The sequence below is a fragment of the Nansenia antarctica genome, assembly GCF_963989245.1.
Source record: "Nansenia antarctica genome assembly, chromosome: 12".
Lineage (NCBI taxonomy): Eukaryota > Metazoa > Chordata > Actinopteri > Argentiniformes > Microstomatidae > Nansenia > Nansenia antarctica.
In genome coordinates, this window is record NC_137682.1 from 18,151,456 (window position 1) to 18,177,106 (window position 25,651).

General features: G+C 42.9%; 2 protein-coding genes across 2 annotated transcripts; one reads left to right on the forward strand and one right to left on the reverse strand.

Moving 5' to 3' along the window:
* Nucleotides 1-2,258: 2,258 nt before the first annotated feature.
* tram1 (translocation associated membrane protein 1) lies at nucleotides 2,259-10,477 on the reverse strand. Its single transcript, XM_080542659.1, has 11 exons — nucleotides 10,222-10,477; nucleotides 8,649-8,712; nucleotides 7,359-7,480; nucleotides 7,047-7,163; nucleotides 6,872-6,930; nucleotides 6,339-6,423; nucleotides 6,017-6,087; nucleotides 5,684-5,788; nucleotides 3,300-3,443; nucleotides 2,832-2,983; nucleotides 2,259-2,665 (listed from the first exon to the last, which is right to left on the reverse strand). The coding sequence occupies exons 1-11, from the start codon at nucleotides 10,342-10,344 to the stop codon at nucleotides 2,592-2,594; spliced, it is 1,116 nt and encodes a 371-aa protein (XP_080398785.1). The 5' UTR covers nucleotides 10,345-10,477; the 3' UTR covers nucleotides 2,259-2,591.
* Nucleotides 10,478-13,476: 2,999 nt separating this feature from the next.
* On the forward strand, nucleotides 13,477-15,441 carry xkr9 (XK, Kell blood group complex subunit-related family, member 9; the record flags this gene model as incomplete). Its single annotated transcript, XM_080543607.1, has 3 exons — nucleotides 13,477-13,573; nucleotides 14,172-14,383; nucleotides 14,807-15,441. The coding sequence occupies exons 1-3, from the start codon at nucleotides 13,518-13,520 to the stop codon at nucleotides 15,439-15,441; spliced, it is 903 nt and encodes a 300-aa protein (XP_080399733.1). The 5' UTR covers nucleotides 13,477-13,517.
* Between the last annotated feature and the right edge of the window lie 10,210 nt (nucleotides 15,442-25,651).

Here is a 25,651-nt window from a genome sequence, read left to right on the forward strand (position 1 = left end):
CTGTCATAAATGCTACACATCAGTTGTGTGGCCATGTCGGCAACAAATAGATCTACAGTACAGCATCCTCCTCCCACCTTTCACCCACTGAACAGGAGAGTGAGACTTACATTTTTGTGCCTGTATACAATAGGCTACTTGTACATCTGGGGTTTTTCCTGTAAGACAGTGTGTTTTATATCTATCTGCTTATTGGTGTGTTTATATCTCAGTTACCAGGGGATCTCCAGCAACCTTGCGGGGAGTAACCTTAAAGGTTAGCAATGCATAATAAAAGTCCTATATTTTATTGAAATTCATTTGATTCCATTATGATGGTTTTTTTAGGAGCACAGGCAAATGTGTGTGTGCTGCAAATGCAGAAACCCGTAAGGAATGCAGCAAATATTTCTCAACACCAAATTAATCAATAAGAAATGAACCTTACACATTGTCAACAGGGCGTGCTGTTTAATATCTGTGTTCCTTGCTCTAAAAAAAAGTAGTCTATGTAAAGAAATCATTCAAATCAGTAGCAGTATAGTGCAACTCCGTGGGCCTACAATAAAAACTCTAATTGTGTTTATGCAATTGGAGTCTCTGTTTAACTAACCCATTAGGTGACATACATACTGTACTGTATCTTGCTGACATAACTTTGAGTTAGGCCTGGTTTTTTCAGTTTGTGACTTAAAAAAAAAAAAAAAACTAGAGGATAGATCAACATTGCTCCTGGGCTGGTAGCTAAGTAGGTCACTTTGTTTCCTACAGGTTCTGCTCTGTTTGGCTGATTTATTCCACACATCGAGCCTCACTGTTTACACGTTTCAACCACTCACGGAGATGGAAGATAGTCCTGTGATACCATAATATCAACATACTAATATCCTGCTCTAAACTAGCATAAACATCTCAGGAAGGCCACCACCTTGCTTGGCCAATTCTGTATTTCCCTTACAACTCTCTAATAGATGAAGACATTTTTGAGATAAAATGCGAACCATGGCGCCATCGTGTGGTTTGTAGTAGCATATACACTACACTCTGAGAATTTGTGAAGATGCCACACTTCAGTTTACGATATGATTGTGTACACAAACATTCCATTGTCAGTAACTATATTTTTCTATAGTAGCGTCTGAGACCAATTAACATAGAATAATGTCTGTGTAAATTATTTTAATAGCAACAAGTGAGCATGTTAAAGGAAAAAGACCAGGCGTGTATTTATGCAATGTCATGCTATAAACCTCTCATTTGGCACGTACTGTGGCGGGGACAGACAACAGAACACACAACGTAAGTTTTCCTCATACATAATCCAATATGTTTTTACAACAAATTATATTCTTGTGGACATTTTCAAAGGAGACAAAATATACAGGGCAAAGCACAAAGCAAAGCATTCCTATTGGGTTGACCATAAACTAGGCCATGATTTGGCATAACCTTTCCTGACCTTAAAGACATGAGCATCAAACTCAAGAGTATGGTGTTGATAAAGACATATGCTTCCAGCTTTATATGATCTCAAGTAAAAGCAGCTAGTGAAGGTAGAATGTGGGCCTTATTCACCAACATTCTAGAACATTGCATCATACTGAATGAGCTCTATTCTGCAACAGGGTACCCTGACATCTTTGCGGCATGCTTCCTTTGTCAACATTGCTCAATGCTGGGCAGAGAATCTACCTACCATGGCCATGCCCCTGTTTAAATATCATGAACATTAGTCAATCCACCCTTCCTTGGGAGTAATCAATGATGGTAGGTCAGTGATTACTTCAAGAAAGGGCGGAAGGAAGCATGCACGTTGAGGGTATAAAAAATTGGCCCTTAAAATGTTCACAGCCTGAAGCAAAGATTACCGGTATGTCAAAGTACTGGGTCTCTATCCTTCATCCCTTTATTTCATGCTCAGGCCAAAAAGCAATTGATAGGTCACAGCATGTGGCGGACACATACAGTATCAATGAGCATGAAAGAAAGGAGACACGGAAAGGAATCGATATAAATGTGCAACTTAATTCCTAATACAGACAGGGTTAATTAGCAAATGAACAAGGGCCGTGGCGTGAGAGTCTGTGCTAGTGATTCCGTGATGCGGATGAAATCGAGAAGCCCTTTGCAAGTGAAACGGAAACACAGTGTTATACAGCATACATCTGATAAATATATCTGACAAAATGCATGAAATGTTCTGGCTTGGAAAAACATCACTCAAACACTGAAATTTCATTATTATCATTCCTGAAATCTGTACACCCTGTACAAAACAATTGGTTTCAATAGGCACTTTTTAAATACGTTCTTTTTAAATCATGTTTTATGTCGTTTTCTCTTTTTAGTTTTTTTTTTTTTACTGTAACGGCACAGCAGTCAAGATTCTGAAATCAAGAACACTGGATATTGGCAACAAGCAGGTAAAGCTAAATGCATTCTGGCCCTTGTAGTCCTGCGGAGAGGATTTGTAGTCCTGTGGGAGCTGAAGATGCAGATAGAGTAGATAGAGCTGTGGAATGAGATGGCTGGACGCAGCCACGGGAGGGACAGGAGGAAAAGGGCTCTTTTTAAAGGGGTGAGGGACCGAGGGATCGAGGGTTAGGCTTTGTTTATGATGACTTCTCTTTCCGTGCTCTTGGCGAATCAGCTCCGTTGGCGCTCACAGATCCATTCACTCCATTGGCTGCAAACAAGAGAAAATAAGGTCAACATCATGTGAATCAAATTATTTATTTTAAAAAATATATATTATTAAATTACCATTTTAGTAACATTTGAAGACGAATCTTGAAAAACAACAACATATGACTATGCATATCAACCCACTTCACTGTTGATTCCATGCTCACCTTTGTCTTTCTTCGACTTGCTCTTGGGCGCAGCTGGTTTCTTCTTCAGGGTCTGCGCCTGCGCATGCTCTCTCCATCTGCGCAGCTGGAAGTTGATGAATTTCCACATCATGAAGGCCTGAGTTACACAGATGCCAGCCAGGACCGTGATCCTGTGTGGGGAGAACAGAGTTAAACAACACTCCCACTACTCCTTCAACACCAACCAGGGGTTCACTTCAGAAATCTCATCCCTTCAAAAAATGAATCCTCACAATTACCATTTCCAAGTACAGGCACACATCAACATGACCATTTCCAAGTACAGGCACACATCAACATGACCATTTCCAAGTACAGGCACACATCAACACTCTTTGGTTAACTGAAATCACTTTGAACTCCATCTGTCTCATTCGATGACACAGTCTAGAGTCACTCTAAGTGTTTCTCCCTCCTCCCACTTTGAATCTCCATACAAACGCTTACCGAACTAAGAGCACATTGAAGTTTCCTGCAGCCAGATCCACACCTTGTTGCTCAGCGTTGGCGAGGCCAAAGCCCACAGTGAGAACAGACAAGGACAGGGTGAGCAGCCGCCCAAGGACGAACAGGGTGGCCCATATGGTGAACCTAGGACGGACACACTTTAAATGCTTTATTTATGTCCACATACAAAGTACAATTCTACAGGACATAAATACTAACAGTGCATTTTGACATCCTGGAAACAATTTGTTACAGTAATGCTGAGCCAACAACCAGTTCTGCCACACACAGGATGTTATTCGCACCAGACCAGTGGGTTGATCAATACTATAAGACAGACAGTATCCCGCTCATGGGTACAGGAAGCACCGCCTTCTCCATATTGAGCGGCTACCAATAACAGCGGATATTGAGCAATATTTTGCTAACTGTTTGGCCCTTCTCTTAGGAAGACCAGCCATATGAAGGCCTCTAACAACAGACTTATGAACATGGCCCAGGCTGCCAATTGCCAAATATAAAAACTAAAAGTTGACATCTGTAGCCCAGTTGTGATATGGCCTGCTCCAGCTGTTGGTATTTTAAGATTTTGGTTAAAAAGGCTTCCTCTAGGCCAGGGGTCGGCAATTAGGTTTGGCCTCGGGCCCCAAAAAAAAATTGCCACTAGATGGCGGGCCCGAACATAATTTAAGTAATTGATTGTTAAAAAATTTGACTTTTCTTTCGAGAAATGTACACATCGCTAGTCAACTAACACAGCTTGTTTTGTGAGCCTGCTAACAATGTAAAGTAGTGTTATAATTAACTAGGTAGCAGTCCAATCCATTTCGTTGCAGTATTAGGCTTGACTAGTGAGTTTGTGTTGTGATTCTCAACAACGTTGAAACGTAGTTTCACCCTTTTCCATAGTTTTGAATAATAAATGTGTGGACTGACGATGTATCGCAGCCTAACTTATTCTAATAATTATTTAACATACTTTTATTCTGAATGATTCCCCCCTCCTCCAGACAAGGTCACATTATTTATTATTGGATTGGTTGTTTGCGTGTCGGGTGAAGTTAGCTAAACATTTAACCTGCTAACTAGCAAGAGAAACATAATGTCACTCTCCAAAGGTCTAAAGAGGAAAGTTGACGGTGAAAACAGGGCATTTAAACAGGAATGGACAGCGAACTATACGTTCATCCTACCTTTCATCAATGCAAAGCCGTTGTGAGACTCACATCTTCCGTGCTCACAATGTTCCCTTTCTATACATGCGAGTCGTCCTTTTCCTCAATGAATGTGATAAAGACGCACGAAGGAATCGATAGATGCATAAAAAATAAAAAAAACTGCCTGCGGATTAAAGTGACGTCAATATCACCAGATATCAAGCAAATAGTGACCGATGGGAGATGCCACTTTTCACATTAAGTGAGTACCAAGCCTGTCGTTATTGTATTTAATAACCTAATTGTATTTTGTATATTTTGAATGAATGGCTTATGGCTCATTGTAATTATTATCCCTAATAGCGCGTTTGCTCTGTCGTTTCAGGAGCATAGGCCTACCACCACTTTTGCGCCGATTTTGTTGTCAATGTTTTTCAGAAAATTAAACAGAATTTGCTTTGTTACTGTTCATAATGTGTGTTGCAGTCACATACGTAAACATTACGTTTGAATGATGTTATTTATTTTTTCAAACCACACACCGCATGTCGGCTATTTCAGCACCACGCCGTGTCCACCTGCTTATGATTCACTATGAGGGGTTCAGCGTCAGTGCGCTTCGGTCCACCCCGCTGCCTGATTGTCTGTCCCTGTGTCATTCACTCTCAACATGAATAAAAGTACAATAAGCATTATTCAGGTGGTGGTAGATTCTCTATTCGGACATTATAGGCGCGGTGTGGGACTGTCGGTCCGATATTGTAAAAAAAAAAGAAAATAATTTAAAAAAAAAGAGTGGATTCTCAAAATAATCTGCTGGGCCAAATATTATTGGTGACGGGCCAGCAATGGCCCACGGGCCGCCTATTGCCGACCCCTGCTCTAGGCTATGGTCAAAGGTGCAGCCAACTTCTAGAATAAGCACCTCTCTGTGGTTTTCGTTGACAATTACAACATCAGGGGTGTTTGCAATTAACGGCCTTCACTCAGAGGTCTCCTATAGAGCGCTTCAAAGACATAGTTTAAGCTGGCCATGTACCTGTATCTAATTAAGGTGACAATTATCCAAGACATAGACATACACATCTAACCACAGGACACACCAACACTGTCAGACGTTGGGGTTTAGCATCGTAAGCTAGCATCTATCATCCATGTCAAAAAAAGTGCAGCGGCCAGGTCCTTGCAGGGCATCTGAAACACCAGCTGGAGGTAGTGGAATCTTACCCGGTCTGTCTGGTTTCGTTGCTGAAGTAGACCAGGCGGGACACGTGGAACATAAGCTCCACAAAGTAGTGGAGAACCAGCAGGACCAGACCCAGACGGTTCAGGCTGGAGGAATGACACAACACAGTCACAGTTAGCCTCTGTTATCACAGCGAAAGTCTGCAGTGAGACGGCTCGATGCATCGGGTCTCCCCTTGCTTTCGTCGTTGATCAAAAACACTTTCGAGCGATATCATAACCTCTTTATCTGTCACGTGACACACAGGAGAAGAAACAAGGGAGGGAGGCCAATTTGGGACTCTCTAATGTGTGCCAGTGTTAAACATCACTTACTTCAGGGTGTAGGCTCCTGCGATGTGGACCAGGTACAGAGAGATGTACACAAGCTGCCGTGGAATATCCTCCTACACAACAAACAGAAGACGACAAAGGCCCTCACAATGTCAGATCGAGGTGAAGATAAGTAGCATCAGTCAAATGTTTTCAATTGAACTCCCTGCAACAATGTTCACTTAAACAAGCAGGAAGCACAAACTCAAACAGGAAATCCCAAGAAACACGTTTTTTTTTGTATGCCTTGTACATTCTATTGGTCAAAATGAGTTATTCCCACATAGTACTAGAAGAAGACACACAGAACTTCCATGTTACTCACTTTCTTGGTCTTTTGGAAGTAGAGTTCAGGGAGGGCATGGAGCCAGTAGCCCAGCTGACAGATAAAGTAGAACTTCATCTGGAATCTGCAGCATCAAATACATCATTTCAAAGTCAATTTATCCGACGAAAACAAATGTACTACAGCATAACCCAGCCAGAGGAGTTTGTACAGGGGCCCTTATGAGCACTTCTGCTGACAAATGTGATGGACGGCGTACAAATGCGTAGGGACTGTATCCGTCTCATTCCATTGTGAACGTCTATGCAAATTGGAGCTAACACAGGCAAATGAGAAGGACTTGCAGAGTGGTGTGTCAACAAAAACAAAGCTCCATCAGCAATGTTTGTGTTTGCTATTTTCTATTGACTCTCTTTTGAAGAACCTCTTCTCTCTCATTTAGATCACAACCAAACGTTACAAGAGTTCTCTGGGAATTGTGCGCACAAAATACATCCTACCTCTACGAGGAACATCTATCAAGTCTATATTATATTTCCCACAAGGCAACAGTGTACTCCTCCAGTACTTACGGCATTAATGTGTGGGGGTAGCCTTCCCACAGACTGACGGGATTGGACAGGAAGTTCTCCTAAAAAGTGAGTCAAAGTCTTGATCACACGTGTGGACTCAATCACATGTACAAAATGTATTTCTGATACACAGGACAGTCAGTCAAACTGTCGAGCCCAGCATGAAGACACTCACCGAGAGCAGGATGCTTGCTCCCCAGCCGAAGGAGAACAGGTAGAAGGCACTGAGCTGACCGGACTCGTTGAACTTGCTGTGTTTGGTCTTAGAGAAATGCATCTTCCTGTTGATCTTCTACACGTAAACAAATGAACGACGAATCATTAGAGGCAAGACGGATCGTTATACTCTGACACTTGACTATGTGTTTGACACCGACACTTGTTGTTTGTGATAAGAGTATGATGATGAGATAAACACACAGTGTGTGAGAGTGAGAGTGTGTGTGTGTGTGTGTGTGTGTGTGTGTGTGTGTGTATTCCCACTTACGTCCAGCACGTACTCCTGGATGATGGCGTGCATGATGATGGCCACCAGCATGTAGAAGAAGACGGTAGCCAAGTCCTTGAGGCCATGATGGAAGTAGTTCACTGCTGTCTCTTCTAGGCCCTCTGACACACACACACACACACACACACACACACACACACACACACACACACACACACACACACACACACACACACACACACACACACACACACACACACACACACACACAGAGAGAGATCAATCATACATTTGGGGATTTTGGGGGTACACTGAAAATAGACAGCTGGATGAATCATGTGAACATTCCAGGGTGCCAACATTAGATGGTCATGGGGGTTCCCTAATTTGTTATGGGAATGCACAGATGTTAGCTATTTAAAAATGCATGAGCAGTGCCCCATTGAGGAAGGGGGGCCGTTTCGACCCATCAGGGGAAAACAATAATTGCCTCATTTTTCCTCTGCAGCTACAGGTCATGGACGATGAACGACACCAACAGAACTAGGCCGAACTTCCCAAGAAATAATGTTACTAAAACACCCAAACAAAAAAAAGAGTAAGCAAATTCCCTACTGTGATGCGTAGTGCTACTGTTAGCAACTCGTCGTATACATTCAATGCCACACTGTTAATGAGTTACTGGGGGAGCTGCTGAAAGTGGAAACTCTCTCAGATAAGAAGAGTGCATGCTGCTCAAACACAACCCAACAACATGATAGGATAACACACTCCATCAGCACCTGGGATATAGGCTGATATGAACAGACTGGAACTCCGAGACTTAACAGTAAAACAACCGAAAACATTGTGTTCACCTTGAGACGAACAAGGCTTGAATGGCCTGTATTACACCTTAGCCTCGATTCGCCTAGAACAACCTTGCCACAAGAGAACTTTATAAATCAAGTTGACTAAATATAGCTCTATGGAAAAAAAAGGGCTTGTGGAAAAAAAGAGCTTCTTGGAAGGCCATATGAGAAGAGCTCGACAATCCAAATTAGATACTTCGTGTGCTATAAATTCAAGAACGCTACACCCATGTGTCTTCATTCAGAGCTGACTAGACAAACTGGTTCACCACACACTGAGAAAGAGCTAGATGAGAAGAGAACATTTTCTTGTCATTCATTGCATGAAAATTAAACCTAAGAATCTCCAAACCGAGAAAAAGCCTAATTGCAGTGTTAGCACTGTAAAACTCCAGACTGAACCCAGTTCATTTCAACACGGCTATATAATTGTAATGAATGAATCATTTCAAATAAGGTCATATATAAAAAAACTCACCATTGGCTGTGATGGTCACGTTGTATTGGACAGTTATGAATAACACGGCAACCTTTGAGGTAACCTGCATCACAAAAGGGGAAAAATGATCAGACATGGGAGCATGGCGGAATTGTTGACTCGGGCATCTGAGTCATTGACTTGGGGTAAACCACAAAAACAATTTTGGCATTAGTATGCTCTCTCTGTGGGAACTTTGGTGTGCTATACATACATCATCATTAAGGAGGCTATAATCATCTACTGTGCACTAGCCTGTGAACAATGAAGATCAATGATCTGACATTGAATGTAGGCCAGGGGAGGCTGGTGGAGGTAGAAAATCGGAGAACGTTCTCGTTGAAAAAGCATGGAATATATTGAGGAATAGTATTAGGCTAAACATTTAAAACCATTCCTCATTCTGTTCCATGCATTACTATGAGCCCCGTCCTCAGATGTCTACCTCCACAGCCTCAACTGATGAGGCCTACTACGGTCTGCAAAGACTACTATGCCTATGGTAGAACTTATTCATATTCTCTTGACATAATTCAGGTGGGCAAAAATAATGAGGAGATTGATATGGAATTGTATTGAGTGTAATAAGCCAGTTTGAGATGCCTGCTATGGGCTATATACAGGGATGCAAACTGGTGATGGCCCAAAAAGGTGACAACATTTTTTTTTTTGCCTGAAAACAAAGAACATTTATGAAAATTGTTGACCTATTTTGAGGTAAAAACGGCTAAAACGGCTAAAAGGTGACAAGTTTGCATCCCGCAACTTCACGCCAAAAAACTGCAACTCCCATGATGCGTCGTCAACTCTGATTTTCCAGTAAGGATGAACCATGCCAAAAAATCAAGTAAAAAACCCCAATTCAGTACATAAACAACACAAAGTGAATTTAATGAACTTTGCTATATACACTTTGTATTTAAAAATGTGTTGTAAAAAAATCTACGTCCCAAATCCAACTTTTGTTTTTTTCGAACGAGCGGGTTTCCTACGATGACAGCGCTCTCACTCGCTCAGTGATTGCCACGTAACACTTGATCTGCGCATAAAAGTGACCATGCTGAAGTGTCTCAATGTAAACCATCGGCGTTTGCAGGATCACCAAACAGTGCTACACGTATGCGTTAGCAAAATGACACGTTTGCACCCAGACTACTACTCTCATGCATAATATCGAAAGACTAACACCGAATTAATCGAATTAACAAGTGGCTTCTTGCAACAATAAGGCAACCAGGTCGAGATGGGTGACCGATCTTTAACATAAATATGATCATATAACCATACGCTGTTTCCTTCAGAGAGAGACTAAATGATGCCGTTGAAATATCAACATGTTTATGAATAATATACGCAGAAACTTTGAACGTGTCACTAATAGGAAGTAGCACATTTGAAAGAAGAGAGATCTACCCGTGTCCATTTTCATCAGGAGAGATGGAGTAAATTCGGCGTCTTCTGCAATCTGCACAATTTGACTACATTTGATGACGATCATTCATTAAAAGAACACGGACATTCTGTTTTGATCAGACACCCCCAGGGTTAACCTGTAAGACCCACAGACTCTTACCTCAAACATCAGCCCCAGAAGGAACACCATAGCAACACAGGAAACAATATCGGCGTGGTTCTGGATGACAAACTCATGGCTCAGCACCGGCGGGTTCTTGTTGGTCTTTTTTCGGATGCCCATTTTGATGTGTTTTTGAAAGCAACTTTAACAATCTGATGAGCACTATTCAGTATTGTGATCTGGCCGTCACAGATCGCTCCAGGCTCTCCTGCGTCTCACAACCACGGGCCAGCTCAGATGAATAGCGAGTCACTCTTCTTCGTCTTGTGGGAGGGTCCAGGTTCCGACGCGCTTCAACCAGGGAACCGTTTTAGTCTCCGAGCCTCAGAGACATGGTCTGTTCTGTTTACCGCCCCCTGTGTGTCTGGAGTGCAGCAGGACTGGTAGTCTGTTCCAAAAGCCACCTCCTCCTCCACGGCCTCTGTGTCCGAGGCCCATACACTGTATATTATTATGGGCCTGCCATATTCAATCAAAACCGGTGGCCGCAATCCGTGACGTTAGAATTATAAGGTTCTAATCTCCATTTTTGTCAAAATTTAGTTTTCTACATAATCTGATGCATTATTAGGTGTTTATTAATGCCTGTGTGGTGTTATTTTTATAATGACATGTTGACATTTTTTTGTTAGTAATTAATAAAATACAAAGGTTCCATCTCACAAAACATAATGGAATGTAAAAACTTTGACGCTCAATATCTCTGAACTACACTAGACGGAGATAGAACCTTATCATTCTAAACTCACGAATCGTCAAAAGGGACAATATTGTGCCTGTGCAACAATGAGGAAGCATGCATTACTCCTTTTGTTACACACAGACAGCACAAAATACCTTGTGTTGAATAAGCAAGATGCCTCAATCATATCAGATCAGAATTGCTTTTATTACATCCCATGTACAAGCATACAAGAGTTATTTGGCTTAGGAGGTTCTTCAACATTGGCATTGCAGCAAGATACAAAATCACAATAACAGAGTAAAGTAAATTAAGTAAAGTAAGTACAGTAATAATAAAGTAATAAAGTGATGGTAGTTGTACTACAGTGGAATCAATAGCTAAAAAATGCTGTGCAAAATACATGATACAAATACAATGATAAAATGATTTTTAAAAATATATAAAATGCATATGATACAGTACAAGTAGTCAAGTAGTCAGGTAGTGTTCAAGAAAGCAGGTAGTGTGCAAGTATAGTCATATAATATACATTATTTGTGTGTGAGTGTGGTTGGTTCGGAGGAGGCAATTCAACCATGTGACATGTTTGATCCATCTGATTACTGCTCCTCACATGCAGGACCTCTGATTGACATCTGATGATTAAGTCATAATATCACCTGTGTTTCTCCTGTGTGAGACACAGAAATAGTCCTCTGAGTATTCCATGTTTAGAATGGGAGGGTATAGAATAGCTGTGCTGAGTTATGCAATACTCTTTAATTTTGCTCTTTAATTTCCATCATGAAATTAATTTAGGTCAGAGCCTTAGAGAGTCATATCTCTCTCTCTCTCCATTCTCTTCCTCTCTCCACAGATTTAGGCCACACACACACACACACACACACACAGTCAGAGACACACACACACAGGTATTCACACGTCCTCACCTATAAGGCGTCATCTCAATCCTGTTAAGAATGTGTTCGTCAGCTCCTGTGGCATGCAGAGGCCATCAGAGACATGACAATTGACTGTGTGTGTGTGTGTGTTTGTGTGTGTGCCAAAGGAGCTGAACAACACCTTCTCAACTAACCAAATAAGATTAGGCCCTATACTCTGAGCAAGTTGAGTCATCACTAATTGTGTATACATTATTTCTGTTTGTTCTATTTCTATTTGCTGGCTTGCTCAGTTGTTCAGTGTAGATGTACTTATGTAATGTAATGTGTTATGTAATGCGGTGTGGTTGTCAGATCGGCATGTGTTCTACTCAAAGGTGGAGCTTGTCACATGAGTTTCAATAAACTAGACACTGAGTCAGAGTCACTTCCTTTTCTGTAGAGTGAAGCTGTATGAATGACTGACACCGGTAGGTACACATATGTTTTATTATTTCTAGATTATTATGGTATTAAATTAAATAAATCTTTCATTGCTGTAAACCTGTGTTCTGACAAACCCTTGATTCAACAGACAGTAATCCAACATGTAAGATGTGATGTGTACAGTATGTGATGTTTCTTTTATGTGTGATGTAATTAAGGAACAGGTATAGGTAAGCAAAGTAAATGACATCAATCTTTCATGTTTTATGTATTATTGACATTTAACTTGACTGATTATGCTCATTTGAAGACAACTGTCTGTATATAATGAAATGTGATTTCTGGAACAAAGAATAACTTGCCACTGAATATGATTTCTAGAAAGCCTGTTCATTCATAAAACAGTTGAACATTCTTGGAGGAAATGAAACTACTAAGAGACTATGTTTGGGATGCAGTCTCACAGTCAATCAAATGAGACAATCAACACAAAGTTTTCTGTGTGAAACAAAATGAGGAATGCATGCTTCCTCAGTGTGGCACGGGCACAATATTGTCCCTTTTGACTATTGTGGCCACCAGTTTTGATTTCTGTAGCAGTGGCATCAGTAGATTACGTAATGGTCCAGTGCTTACCTGCTGTTGAACAAATAGATTATTTGTTAAGTAGGCAGTTCACTTATCAAGAGTTTATGAGATAAAGCAAAGAGCAACGGCAAAGAGCAACGTGAGCTCTGGGGCACAACTCCTCTGACTGCAAACACAAATCTGTCTGCAAACAGCTACTATGATTCACTCACAAATAGAAGTTCACTCACAAGTTTAGAAGTTTTCTGTAAAATGCTATATTTCTGTATCTGCTTATATAAAGTATGTTGTTGCATGTTTTCACAGGTGACAGTCTTTAAATGTCATTCACGGGGACATCCTCTTCTTGTCTAGGACAACTATCTCACAACAGGAACTCTTTGAGACTTCAACCAACTACCCACAGTAACACATCTACCTATAACACAGAGGGAAAACTGCAACTTGCAAAAATGATCCAACCAGATTCTGACTACACTAAGCAGCGATACATATTCACCATTGTTGGGCTAGTACTTTACGTGGTGGACGTCGGGACAGACATTATACTAGCAGTGCACTATTGGCGAACAGGAGAGCTCTGCTGGTCAGCGTTGACCATTCTGTTTGTGTTTGCCGGGACATTGGGCACACAGATATTCAGCTACACGTGGTACAAGGATGATATGAACAATGTCTTCATCAATCCTGGGGGAGAACCATTCATATCCGGGATGTCCAAGAGTAGACTTATTGCTCTCCACTTTATGCAAATGGGAATCTTCACCAGGTATGTGATGATGAGGGATTATACAGTACCTGATATGTACCTTACTGGGTCATTGGGTTGAGATCAGTCTGGCTTTCCTGTCTTAGTGGCATGATTTAAGATCACTGAGAAGATCATATATCAAAGAAGATTTGAAGATCATCAAATGAGAGAGCGTGTGTGTGTGTCCTCAAGATGAAATACCCTCACTAGCACCATCAATGAGGGCTTTTAAGCTGTCATGATTTAAGATCACTGTCAGGAGCCCTTATGGACTGATGAACTTAAAGATAAGTGGATAAAACATACTGTTCTACTACAGTATCTACCCACACTCTCTTGCGTTGGAATGCAGGAACTCCATGCAACTATGTGTTGCTTTGCTCAACACTTCACGTTCACAGGAACACTGGCATCTAAAGCATGTTACAGTGCAGAGTGCTGGTAGAATGATGTTCTGTATTATACAGGCCGGAATTACAACATAGGGACATTATGATAGATATATTGAGTTTTGTGTTGGCTTTTGAATATCTAAGACACATATTATTTGGTCCATGGCATAGTAGTGCATTCAAGCTGTTGCCTTCAGCATTCTATCTGTATGTCTGTCCATTAGGTTTTACCACCTGTTGAAGAGGAGTTACAAGGTGGTTTGGTCGAATCCATCTGACACTGTGGAGGATAAAACCGATGTCCACTTGGAGCTGTTTCGCCTTGCGACCGATCTGAGCATGCTCAAACTGTTTGAGACCTTCCTGGAAAGTGCCCCTCAGATCCTTCTTCAGCTCTATATCTTAGTGGGGCCCAAGCAACAATCTATCATGCAGTGTGAGTAATGAGTATCAGTGTGTGTGTGTGTGTGTGTGTGTGCACGCGCCTGTGTGTGTGTGTGCACGCGCCTGTGTGTGTGTGTGTGCGTGTGTGTATGCAACTTAGTTTATAAATTCAGTTAGCCGGTAAATTCACTCTGAAAGGCTAAATACCTCCACCAGCGCCATGAAATCGCTAGATTTCTGGTGGCGTAGCTGTTTAACATCAGGTGTTTCAGATGATGGTGGTGGAGTCACGGTGTGAGCTTGTGACTGAGGAAGTGATATTTTCCCACAACAGAGTGATGCCTGTAACACATGTCTGAGCACTTACACAACATCAACCACAGCATCAACCACAACCACAAATAATGTCACACGGTGTGAGTGTGACTGTCTGTGAGACTCGTCAAGATCCTGACTGTCCCGATTTTCCTTTCAGACATCACCATGGCGTTCTCCTTCTTCAACATCTCCTGGGCCTTGGTGGACTACCGCCGGTGTCACCGCCGGTCCCTGCTCCATGTCAACGAGATGCCGTCGGGACTCCCTACCGCCGTGTACCTCCTCTACAAACTCCTCACCATCACCACACACATCATGAGCCTGAGTTTGTTCATAGTGCTGAGTCGCTACAGTTTGTTAGCCGTGGCCCTGATCTGGCTCCTGGGGACCGTCTGGGCCTACTGGCTCCGGACCGCCTTCTGTACGACCAGGGGACAGGAGCGGCTCTACAGGGCCATCGTCGGAGTCATCCTCATCTTCAGCTTTTTCAACGTCAAAGGCCAGGACACAAAAACAGCCATGTGTGTGTACTACGTGTTCTACACCGTTGTAAACATCTCCAGTCCGTTGATCTTTGGCCTCTTGACACCGGAGGCTGAGAAGGCAGAGTATCTGTGTCCAATGTTTTTTGTGATAATCGGAGGCACTGTTGTGGGGCTGTTGTGTCTGGTTGTGTACTACACCCTCTTGCACCCCCGAGGGAAGGGGGGCCAAGAAGCAGCAGACGAGGTGGATGGACTAAAGAAAGAGCCAGAGACAACCGCGAGAATTAACTGTTTCCTGCAGCTTTGACCAATAGAAGACAGCCTTTACCCAACGGCTACAGTCAAGATAGAAACATCAAACTTCCCAGAATTAAGAAAGATAAGAGCACTTTAGTTGTCTGCATGAGACCACTTTCAGACTACTTATTTTCAACGTTAGTTGGTTAGTTAATTAATTGTTCAGTTGAATGAGGGCCGCTTGCTGTATAGAAAGACAACAGTGACTGGTGGATCAGTCTGTTAAACAGACACAATATGATGCAGTATGACATATTTATCTCTGTGTATGACTCAGTGTATGACTCAGTGTATAACTATCCATCCTCTCTTATTGTCACAGTTTGCCTTTCCAGTGTGAGTTTCTCTTTCCCTCTGCCCTCGTTCTAATCTAATCAGTTCTCCCTCTCGCTTGCAGACTGCTCCCTACTGCTCCCTTGTAATCTGTTGGCCCTTGTCAGATGTCTCTTGGATCGTCTCGTTACATCACATGGTTACCCACTGTGGAGATCAAAGTTCCAGACTATTTTACAGTTGTTTTTCCCAAAAGTGACTTCCTTTCCTCGGCTACTTTTCAGTTTTTTAGCGGTGATTTGAAAGAATTGAACAGGGGGAGGTCAGCCCAATAATGGGACCCTTTTCACCCACCATTCTAGTGCAGACGGAGGAGAGGACCCAAGAGGAGGAAGTCACTTAACACCATTGAGACGCAGTCCCTGTCTGTACAGTAGAGTCATAATGTTCAAGACAAATGCTGAACACAGGGTGGCACTGTTGTCTTGATTGACTGTTCTATTCTTCATGGCCATTTAGGGGAAGTTGGAGGAGGGTCATTCCTTTAGACTTGCTGAAGTGTTACTGTAACTTACATGAAGTCACCCACTGATAACTGAACTGAGACATGACCAATAGCAGACAGGACTTGTTTCTCATTTTAAAAGACTATAATATTCATCACATTCTTATTCAGTTCAGGTATGTAGAGTACATGAACCTGTACATGAAGTGTATTTATTTACACTTTAGGGGACTTGTACACTTTAGGGGCCATTTAGGGGAGAGTCAATTTCGACTTTCTGAAGTGTAACTGTAACTCACACAAAGTTGCCCATTGATAACTGAACTGAGACATGACAAGCAGGATATGTCATTTAAAAAAAACTAATATTTATGGCTTATTAAATTCAGGGATTGTACTTGAACCAACACAGTTTTGACAGTTGTTTATCAAAGACGTGGCATTCTCTGCCGACATTCCTTCATATGAGGTCCTCACAGACCTGTTTGTTCTTCCAGTATAGACAATGTTCTGTCACTCCCTTGTTTTTTGTACTGACGGAATTCATGTTATGTCTATTCCTAAATTGCACTTTTGTACTGTACTTTTATTCAGATGTGTTCCTCTGTGTCGTTTGTACTTTGTGTTTGCTGTTTGTAAAAAGTTAACTTTTTTTTTTGTACAGTAAAAAGTTAACTAAAGTTAACCCTAACCCTAACCCATAATATTCTGAAACAAAATAAGGGTGGGACTATTATTTATATTATTTATGTATCACAATTATCATTGGGATTAAAGATGGCAACAGCAACCATGACCCCACCCCAGAAATATTGAACACTCATAAGGGTCATTTCAGAGCTAATTAGAAATAACAAACCCAGTCTAATTTTGTTTTGACTACCATCAAAATATTGTGCAAGCCAGCTGAGAGAGCTGAGCATGGCGTTTCCTCTAGACTGGGGCTGAGGTTGACGTGTGCCTCCCGGCACCAGTGTGAGCTCACCTGAGAAGAACGCTTGACAAACCACAGAGGCCTGAAACGGTAGTTAGCTCTCAAATAAACACTGATGTTTTTTCAGCTAAACTCGAGTCTTCTTGACTTTTTGTTTATTTGAGAAAAAAAAGGGCACTTAACTTTCATCTGACAGTTGTCCCCTGTCAGGGGCACTCTATAAAACGACACATTTTGAATGAAGTAATTGCGCTGTTGAAAAGGTGAATTGCGGCCAGATAGTTATGACACAGAGTTTGGTTCCAGTGTGTAGCCCGCACTCTGCAATGGATGGCCAAGAGCCACCGTATTTTCCATATGTCTGCCATAGAAGATTAAATCGCCGCCCTTTTTAAATTTTCTTCCAGAAAACCTGGATTTTGCTCCCTCTCTCTCTTTCCACCAGAGCTGTTGTGCAAGTATGTGAGCTATGTGTACTTAATCCAAGGTTAGGATTAGGGTTAAATTACATTAGATGTGCATGTGGGTCATGGTCAAGGTTATGTGTAGGTTTTGGTCAAGGTTAGGATTAGGGTTAGATTAGGTTAGATGTGGGTCATGGTCAAGGTTAGGATTTTGGGTTATGTGTAGGTTTTGGTCAAGGTTAGGATTAGGGTTAGATTAGGTTAGATGTGGGTAATGGTCAAGGTTAGGATTTCGGGTGAGGTGTAGGTTTTGGACAAGGTTAGGATTAGGGGTTAGGTGTAGGTAATGGTCAGGTTACCCTAAATTCAGAAAGCAATGATACTTTATTCCTCAAACAAGGCAAGATAGTAACCAATGTTCTTTATAGAACGCTCTGGCGGCAACTGTCTCTGGCCATGTAAGGAACCAACACCCACAGGGAGGATTCTCACTGTAGCTCTTCATTAGTGGGATAAAATATACGACTTCATCCCCTATGCATGATGGATGTCCTCCTCTCAGGGTTCTTCTGTATATTTCCATGATTTCAGCAAGCTAATGCTGTATAAAACCCTCCAGGAACACGTTTTATTAGGCAGAGAAGATGCATGTGTCCGGTGCTGGAGTTATACTCTGCTCCGACTCCCACTGATCGGCCACACAGTCTTTGGCTGGGCTCACCATGACACCAGCTCCGAGTCACATCCCATTCAGGGGAGAAGAACCTCCCCCTCTATCTCTCTCTCACTCTCTCTCTCTGTCTCTCTCTGTCTCTCTCACTCTCTCTCTCTGTCTCTCTCTGTCTCTCTCTCTCTCTCTCTCTCTCTCTCTCTCTCTCTGTCTCTCTCACTCTCTCTCTCTCTCTCTCTCTCTCTCTCTCTCTCTCTCTCTCTCTCTCTCTCTCTCTCTCTCTCTCTCTGATAGAGAACCAGCAGAGAGAGCACTCTGGCGTTGACAACACTGCTCGGTCATTTCCACTTTTGGCATTCAGAGTTTAATACCCTGTAATCTCCCAAGGTGATCTTACTCTTAATGCACTCTTCTACAGGTCCCTGACAGCACGTCGTGAACATGTGAGAAACGAATAGGAAATCAAAGATGATTACACACGGCAGCTTTAGAGGAATGCAAAATAGTGTTTTTTTTGTTAGTACTCTCTGCGTTTAACAGAGAAACCTGAGAGACTTATGTGCTTAACTTTGAGTAAGTTCATGCATATGTATCAGTGCTCCTTTCTCAGTACTGTAGTCCTATTGGAGATAATATCCTTTGATGGACTGAGGTAATTGTTGATCTTTTAACACTCTGTCGTGTACTTGTCATGTTCATGATTCAACTGTAAACATGTACCAAAGATCCGGGCAGGTTCAAGTTAAAAACACTGTGTCCTAGCAATAGCATCCCATTCTCTCTGCACTAGATTATCTCAACAAAGTGCTCTGCATATTCCCATGCACTCTGCAAATTCCCTCCACTGTCAACATCTCAGTTGTCTCTGAATGAATCACATTCATGGTCTAAATAAATAAACATCAATCACCACCCCCTGCCAGGCTGGGGACTGCTCTGCAACCACACGCTAGGGCTTTACTGCTTTTCACCAAATCTTATCTTTTTGTTTTCCATCACTGTTTCCTGTAAAAACCCGGTCAGGAGTGGGGCATTCCCGGCGCGCGCCGTACCCACAATTTGTACAGACACAATAAACCCGGAGAGCCAGGCTGCTTTTCATTAGGGCTTCAAAGTCCATATAAACCATGATTAATGAAGCCCTGAGATGCAGTATGTCTTTAATTATTATGACTTGACTGCCACAGCACCGCCTCAGATGCATTAGCGCTGCTGCAGATCTGTAAACGTCTGCTAGGCTAGGCCCTGACATCGGGCCCTTTGCCTCATTCCTGGAGAATTCCCCAAATTTGGAGAGGATAGATGGGGGGGAGGGGCGGTGTTACGAACCACGAGACGAGGGTACCGAGCTTTCTTTAATCACTGCGCACACATGCTAACAAATTAGCTTGGGCAGTGACAGATTGGGGAGTGGGTGGAGGCTAATTAAATGCCTAACTCCGCTTGTTAGTGATCAGAGGGTGGCACTACGTTACCCAGAGATTTTTGTAAACAAAGTATCAACATACGATGAATAAGGACTAGTCTGTTTTGTTGGTACTGTATTCAGGCCTGAGGCGGAGCTGTAAGCCACTGTAGCACAGTGATGTTTGCAGCTGGGGATTCTGAACCCAGAGTGTACTCAGACCCATGCTGCTGTTGGCATAGTATGAGAAGGTTTGGAGCAGGGAAAGCAAATCTGGGCTGTTGCAGAAATACGGTGATGAGGTCAGTCATTACTAGAGACCTGACACTGACTGTTTTGTACCTGTCAGAGAGGCCTGGGTTTGATTGCATCAGAGGCACAATGTAGGGCACGTCACTAATCCCATTCTCTACACAGAGGTGGGCTGGGTCCACCTCCGCAAACATCCACCTGGTTCTCATTCACGGGGAGGTTTAAAAGGGCACTCACACACACGTGCGTGCAAACGCGCACACGCACGCACACGCGCGCACGCATGCACGCACACACACACATACATACACACACACAAACACGGTTGCATGCACACACACTTTTTCTAGTCTGAGGTATTCAGAGCAACTTGTGCGATGTTCCTGTAAACAGTCATGAGTCAAAATGACCTTGAGTCAAAGGCTGGGTATTCTACGTCTGTTTTTAGAAACTTGTAAAACTCCTCTATCATTTTCCAAATGAACAAATATATTCCCACACAGCTAAACAGATGTCAAATTAGTACTAAACAGATTACCCGCTACAACCAAGCTTTATTATTCCAAAGTAATGAACAACGCAACATTTTCAGCGTGATAAAGTGCTGAGTACGAGAGTAATTAATGACTCCATGAGCTAAGCTGCTGTGTCGAAGCCAACTAAAACTCTGAATATGTTATTACAGGTTGATTAGATTTGAATAACACAGCTCTCGGACATGGAGAATCAAATGATTGTGTCTACTTAGATACGTCCACTGTAGCTGTGTGTATAAAAGTGTGATTACTAGATGTTTTCTAACCATAGGGGGTGTAATCAGACTTGTCCTTTCCACTGAGTCTCCAGGGCCCAGTATTTCAAAACTTTGAATCTAGAATTAATAGAATAGAATAATTCAGATCCAGGATCAGTGGCAGATTTAGATTAATACAGGGAAAATCAGACAGCTCGATCTGATCTTGGATCTCCAAAAAGATTCATTATTCTGATCCAGAATGATAAATATACTGGGTCCAGTTTTGAAATACTGGGCCCAGAGGTGGTGACGAGAAGCCATGAAGATTACCCACTTACAAAGCCATCAACAATCTGGCCTGCTCCTACCTTGCCGACCTCGTCCCCCTCCACACACCCTCCCGTTGCCTCAGGTCTGATGACCAAACCACCCTCAAGACCACCAGGACCAAGCTCCGGACCTGGGGTGATAGGGCCTTTTCAGCCGCAGCCCTGTCCCTCTGGAACGCCCCCCCCCAACCACATCAGACAGGCCAACACCCTCCCAACATTTAAACAGGTACTCAAAACCCACCTCTTCAAGCTTGCCTTCACCCGTTAACCCTCTCCCCCTCCCCTTCCCATGTGTCCCCAGCACTACCTTAATTAGGCCCCTATACTTTCTTTTATTTATATTTTTTGTTTCTTTTTATTATTACTACTCAATCTTTTCAGTTTGTAAAGCGTCTTTGAGTGTCTAGAAAAGCACTATATAAGTCTAATGTATTATAATAATTATTATTATTACCTTCCCCTCCAATACTGAACATACCAGTAAGTCTTCAGCTGGCTCAATTGAAAGCCCAGAGGTTGACTTAAAAAAAACAAAAAAAACTTAAAACAACAAAATCTAGTATGGACACACAACTGGGCATCTACACTAAATTCATAAGGGCACAAACAACGGGAAGTGTTCTTGGAGGGAAGCTGATTTGTATAGTCCTAATTTAGGGCAGGTGGTTTTGTGTTTCACAGTCAGGGACAATCAGTGAGTCTGGACCAAGCATCCTGCTACCCATCCTGCATCTGTCCCATCCAGGCCCTCACAGACCCTCTCTCATAGATAGAAAACAGAAGCCATGTTTATGTTGGGCATGCTCCCGCAGCACACAGGATGATGGATTATGGAGTGTTTCTGTTTATTTATGCTGGGCCGGGCTGAGGGCTACAGGCTTTTCATGCATACAGTCCATGCATAGCCTATACAATCAGCCGGAAAATAAGATTGCATATTATGAATGAGCAATGGGCTGGCTAGAGATTGAGCGACACACACGCGCACACACACACACACACACACACACACACACACACACACACACACACACACACCCACACCACCCACAAGAGGAAGCTTGTCTTGATTAACCTGGCCATGGGAACACAACGTGTTTTCCCCCTTACGTCATAGCCTGTTCTCAGAGTAGCCGGGCCACGGAAGCCATCAATCCTAGTTTTTCGGCACTTTTGAATTTACACTGCGGCAGATATATACTGTATATATCGATGGCTAAATCTAAATGTGTTGAGTGATTATTATCATAGAAAGGGAATTTCATGATCAATCAAAAAACATTGCATTTATTTTGCATTAGGAGACAGGCCAAATTGGAATCCTGCATGACATCAGGCATGTAGTTTAACATATACCTCTGTAAATGTATATAAAAAAAAGACTATTCAATATTTGATCTAATATATCATCATTTTGCATAGGATTGTATTGCTTACAAACTATGACCCCAGTGAGGTCACTTCTAGTATAGGGAATGGTCTACAGATAAGACATGACAACGTAAAGGGTCATACAGAACCACTGATGGGAGGAAACAAAGCATCTGTAACTGTTTTTAAAAAGAATAATGCTTTTATTCATCTAATAGTGCTCTATACACTTACCATAATCCCCTCATGCTGATACTCTCTCTTCAGCAACGTCAGTAGTGCCTTAAAGATATTGGATGAAGAAAAAGATGCTACGCATGATTATAACACAAGGTCAGGCCTTTGATGTTGGACCGGTGAAATTTGTTATACGTTAAGCCAGTGCTAATGTGATTATGGACATTGATCCATTAAATCTACTGTAAAAATGCAGCCTGCACTAGTTTTGAACTCGATACTGGACCGAAACGTGAGAGGCACTGTGAAACATTAAAGCCTCTTTGATGTAATATTTAACCCATCTGCAAGCGGACGGGGGGAAATGTCCATAAAACGCATTTTCGGCCTTGGCGAGAGGCGAGAGGCGGTGTGAAAAATGGGATGCGTGATTTTCTCTCTCGTCTCGCGCGGTGCCGCCGCAGCGGGCATGAAAAGAGGCGACTGCCTGCCACGATTACCCCGGAGGACTGTTTTTTTTATCGGGCAATAAAACCGAGCTTTCTGTTCCCCGCCGAGGAACGCCACTGCCCGACCCAGGACAAATCTGTAATTCTAATGGGGACCATGGAGAAGTGCCTGCCTGTCACTCCTTGCCTTCCTGCCTCAGGTAACAAGGGCAAGGTTTTGGGTTCTTACCGCTTGTTAAGTCGTGACGTGTTTCCGGGTCCCAACGTTGGCTGAGGCGCTGTCTTCGAAATGGAGAAATAATAATAATAATAAATTATATTTATATAGCGCTTTTCCGAGGCTCAAATACCCTGACAATATGGAGAAAACGGGAAAGTGCTGTGTCCCTTGTTGTATGAATAGATCCGAGTCTAAAAAAACGATTAATCTGTCATTCTATCGCTGTAGTTCAGAGGTACTCTGGTGCGGAGAATTTCTGGTTTAGACCCGGAAATAGTTAAACGTCACTTTTGACGTCAGACTTAACAAGCGGTGCCCTTTACCTGCAACTCAGGTAGGGCGATGATGATGATGATGAAGAAGAAGAAGAATGTTTTATTTGCCATGCAATCAACTTGTCAGTCAATTGTTGGATGTTCATTGACTGGTGGTAATGTACTAAAATATGAGTTGTCTCTATAGACCGAGATGAGAAATGCCTGTTCGATGAATGCTTAAATAATGATTATAAGTTTACTTTTGCAGAATGACAACTAATATTATTCTTGTGGTAGATGATGATGACTAGGTTTACATCTCAAAGTGGCCACAGCCAGGATCCCAGTTGGTGGAAGCAATTGCCTAGTCGTTCAGCATTATAAATAAAGGCTTCAAATATAAACTTAGTCGATCACTAAACCAATGTTCCAAAACAGCATGTGAGCTGTCAAACGCGGTGAGACATGCGTGTGGATCATCTGAACCAGCCAATATAGCAGAACAAAACAGCGTGCGTGTTTCCCCTGGAACCAAGGTTTATACCAAGGGCAGCTAAGTTGATCAGCTTACCCTCTATGGTTAACACTAAACTGACCTTAGATCAATGTCTAGGGACAGTCTGGGGCTCTAGTGGGTGTCTGAGGCTGTCAGTACAGGGTCTCCCAGGGACGTCTGCAGGGCACTACCTCTCACTCAGGGCTGGTAATGCAACAAAGATGCTGTGACTGAGTAATCCCCTAAAACAGGCTCCCTGCTAAAAACCCAGGGTTCAGAGGGAGGCCCTGGAGTTACTACCATTACCCACAGAGGGGAGGAAACAGATTGCCGCTGATCTGAGCTCAGATAAAGCGCCGTGGATGACATCATCATTTACCCCCCCCCCCCCCCCCCTCTCTCTTCCTGTAAAAAAAAAAAAAAGGAGAAATTCCAAGCGGTCCCTTATTAGCATGTGTAATGTAGCGGGCAACAGGAATAATAATGTGTTCTCTCTCTCTCTCTCACACCGGGCTATTTGGGTTTGGACCGCAAAGCCCCAGCAGCCAAATAAAATAACAGTCAGGAGGAAGATGGTCAGAGGACCACAATTAGACCGGGGGTTGTTCACGTGTTGCAGATGCCAGAACGGACTGAGGCTATAATTTGCACCAAAGACGTCGGAGAGCTTATGTTGTTGGAGAGAGCCCTGAGAGCTCCGGGCTCCGTCTAGAATGCTGTCTAACCCAGCCTTGTCTGGTGTGTCGTGAGGCTGGAGAAAGATCCATGTTTCAGAAAGATAGGGAATTACACGAGGCCATATTTGAAGGAGAGAGTGTTTATTGAAAGAGCTGTAAGCACTTCACACACACACACACACACACACACACACACACACACACAGATACAGTCACACGTGCACACACACACACACACACACACACACACATACAGTCACATGTGCACACACATACACACACACACACACACACACATACAGTCACACACACACACACACACACACACACACACACACACACTACTCCCACCCCCTCCAGGTGTTACTCTTGGGTATCTTGTGGAAATGGAGAGCTTGTTTTTTAAGGGGCACGGGGGGTACCCCGACAAGCTCTCCCCAGGGCCCCAATACTAACAAATTACCCTGTGATAGGAGCTGTAGCTGTGACTTACGGTTATTATTTATCATTTATGAACCCCTCCCTGAAGCCCAGGTATGGTTAATCCCACCCTTGGGTCCACTTCAGGCCCTGCTTGGCCATACGAGACCCATGGAGGGCCCTGGGTTCAGGCAGGCGTAACTGAACCTCCACCCCTCCCTGCTGCTGGGTCATTACTGGAGCTCCCACAGCACCTGTATAGTGGGCAGAACCCCTCAGGGATACTGGCTTATTTATGTGGCTTATAGGGCCCTGAGCTCTTACAGGACCCACGTTTGGACTCAGGGATAGTACTCAGGGATACAGTGCATACAGTGCACAGGCACTACGGATGGCCGTCGGCCCCCAAGCTTCATTAAGGAGTGACACCGAATATCTGCGTTAGGCCAAAACCCTTCCCCACCTTTGACTGAAATACTGTTGATGGTGCACTGTGTAGGTATTTGGCTCCTAAAGGACATGTTAAACAGCCACTCAAATACCTGTCGGTGCAAAAATATAGGAAGGGATAAAGACTTTTATACACGGTGTACATTTCTAGTCGAAGACCGATTCGTGTGTCTGTTCTAGATTAGTCTATTT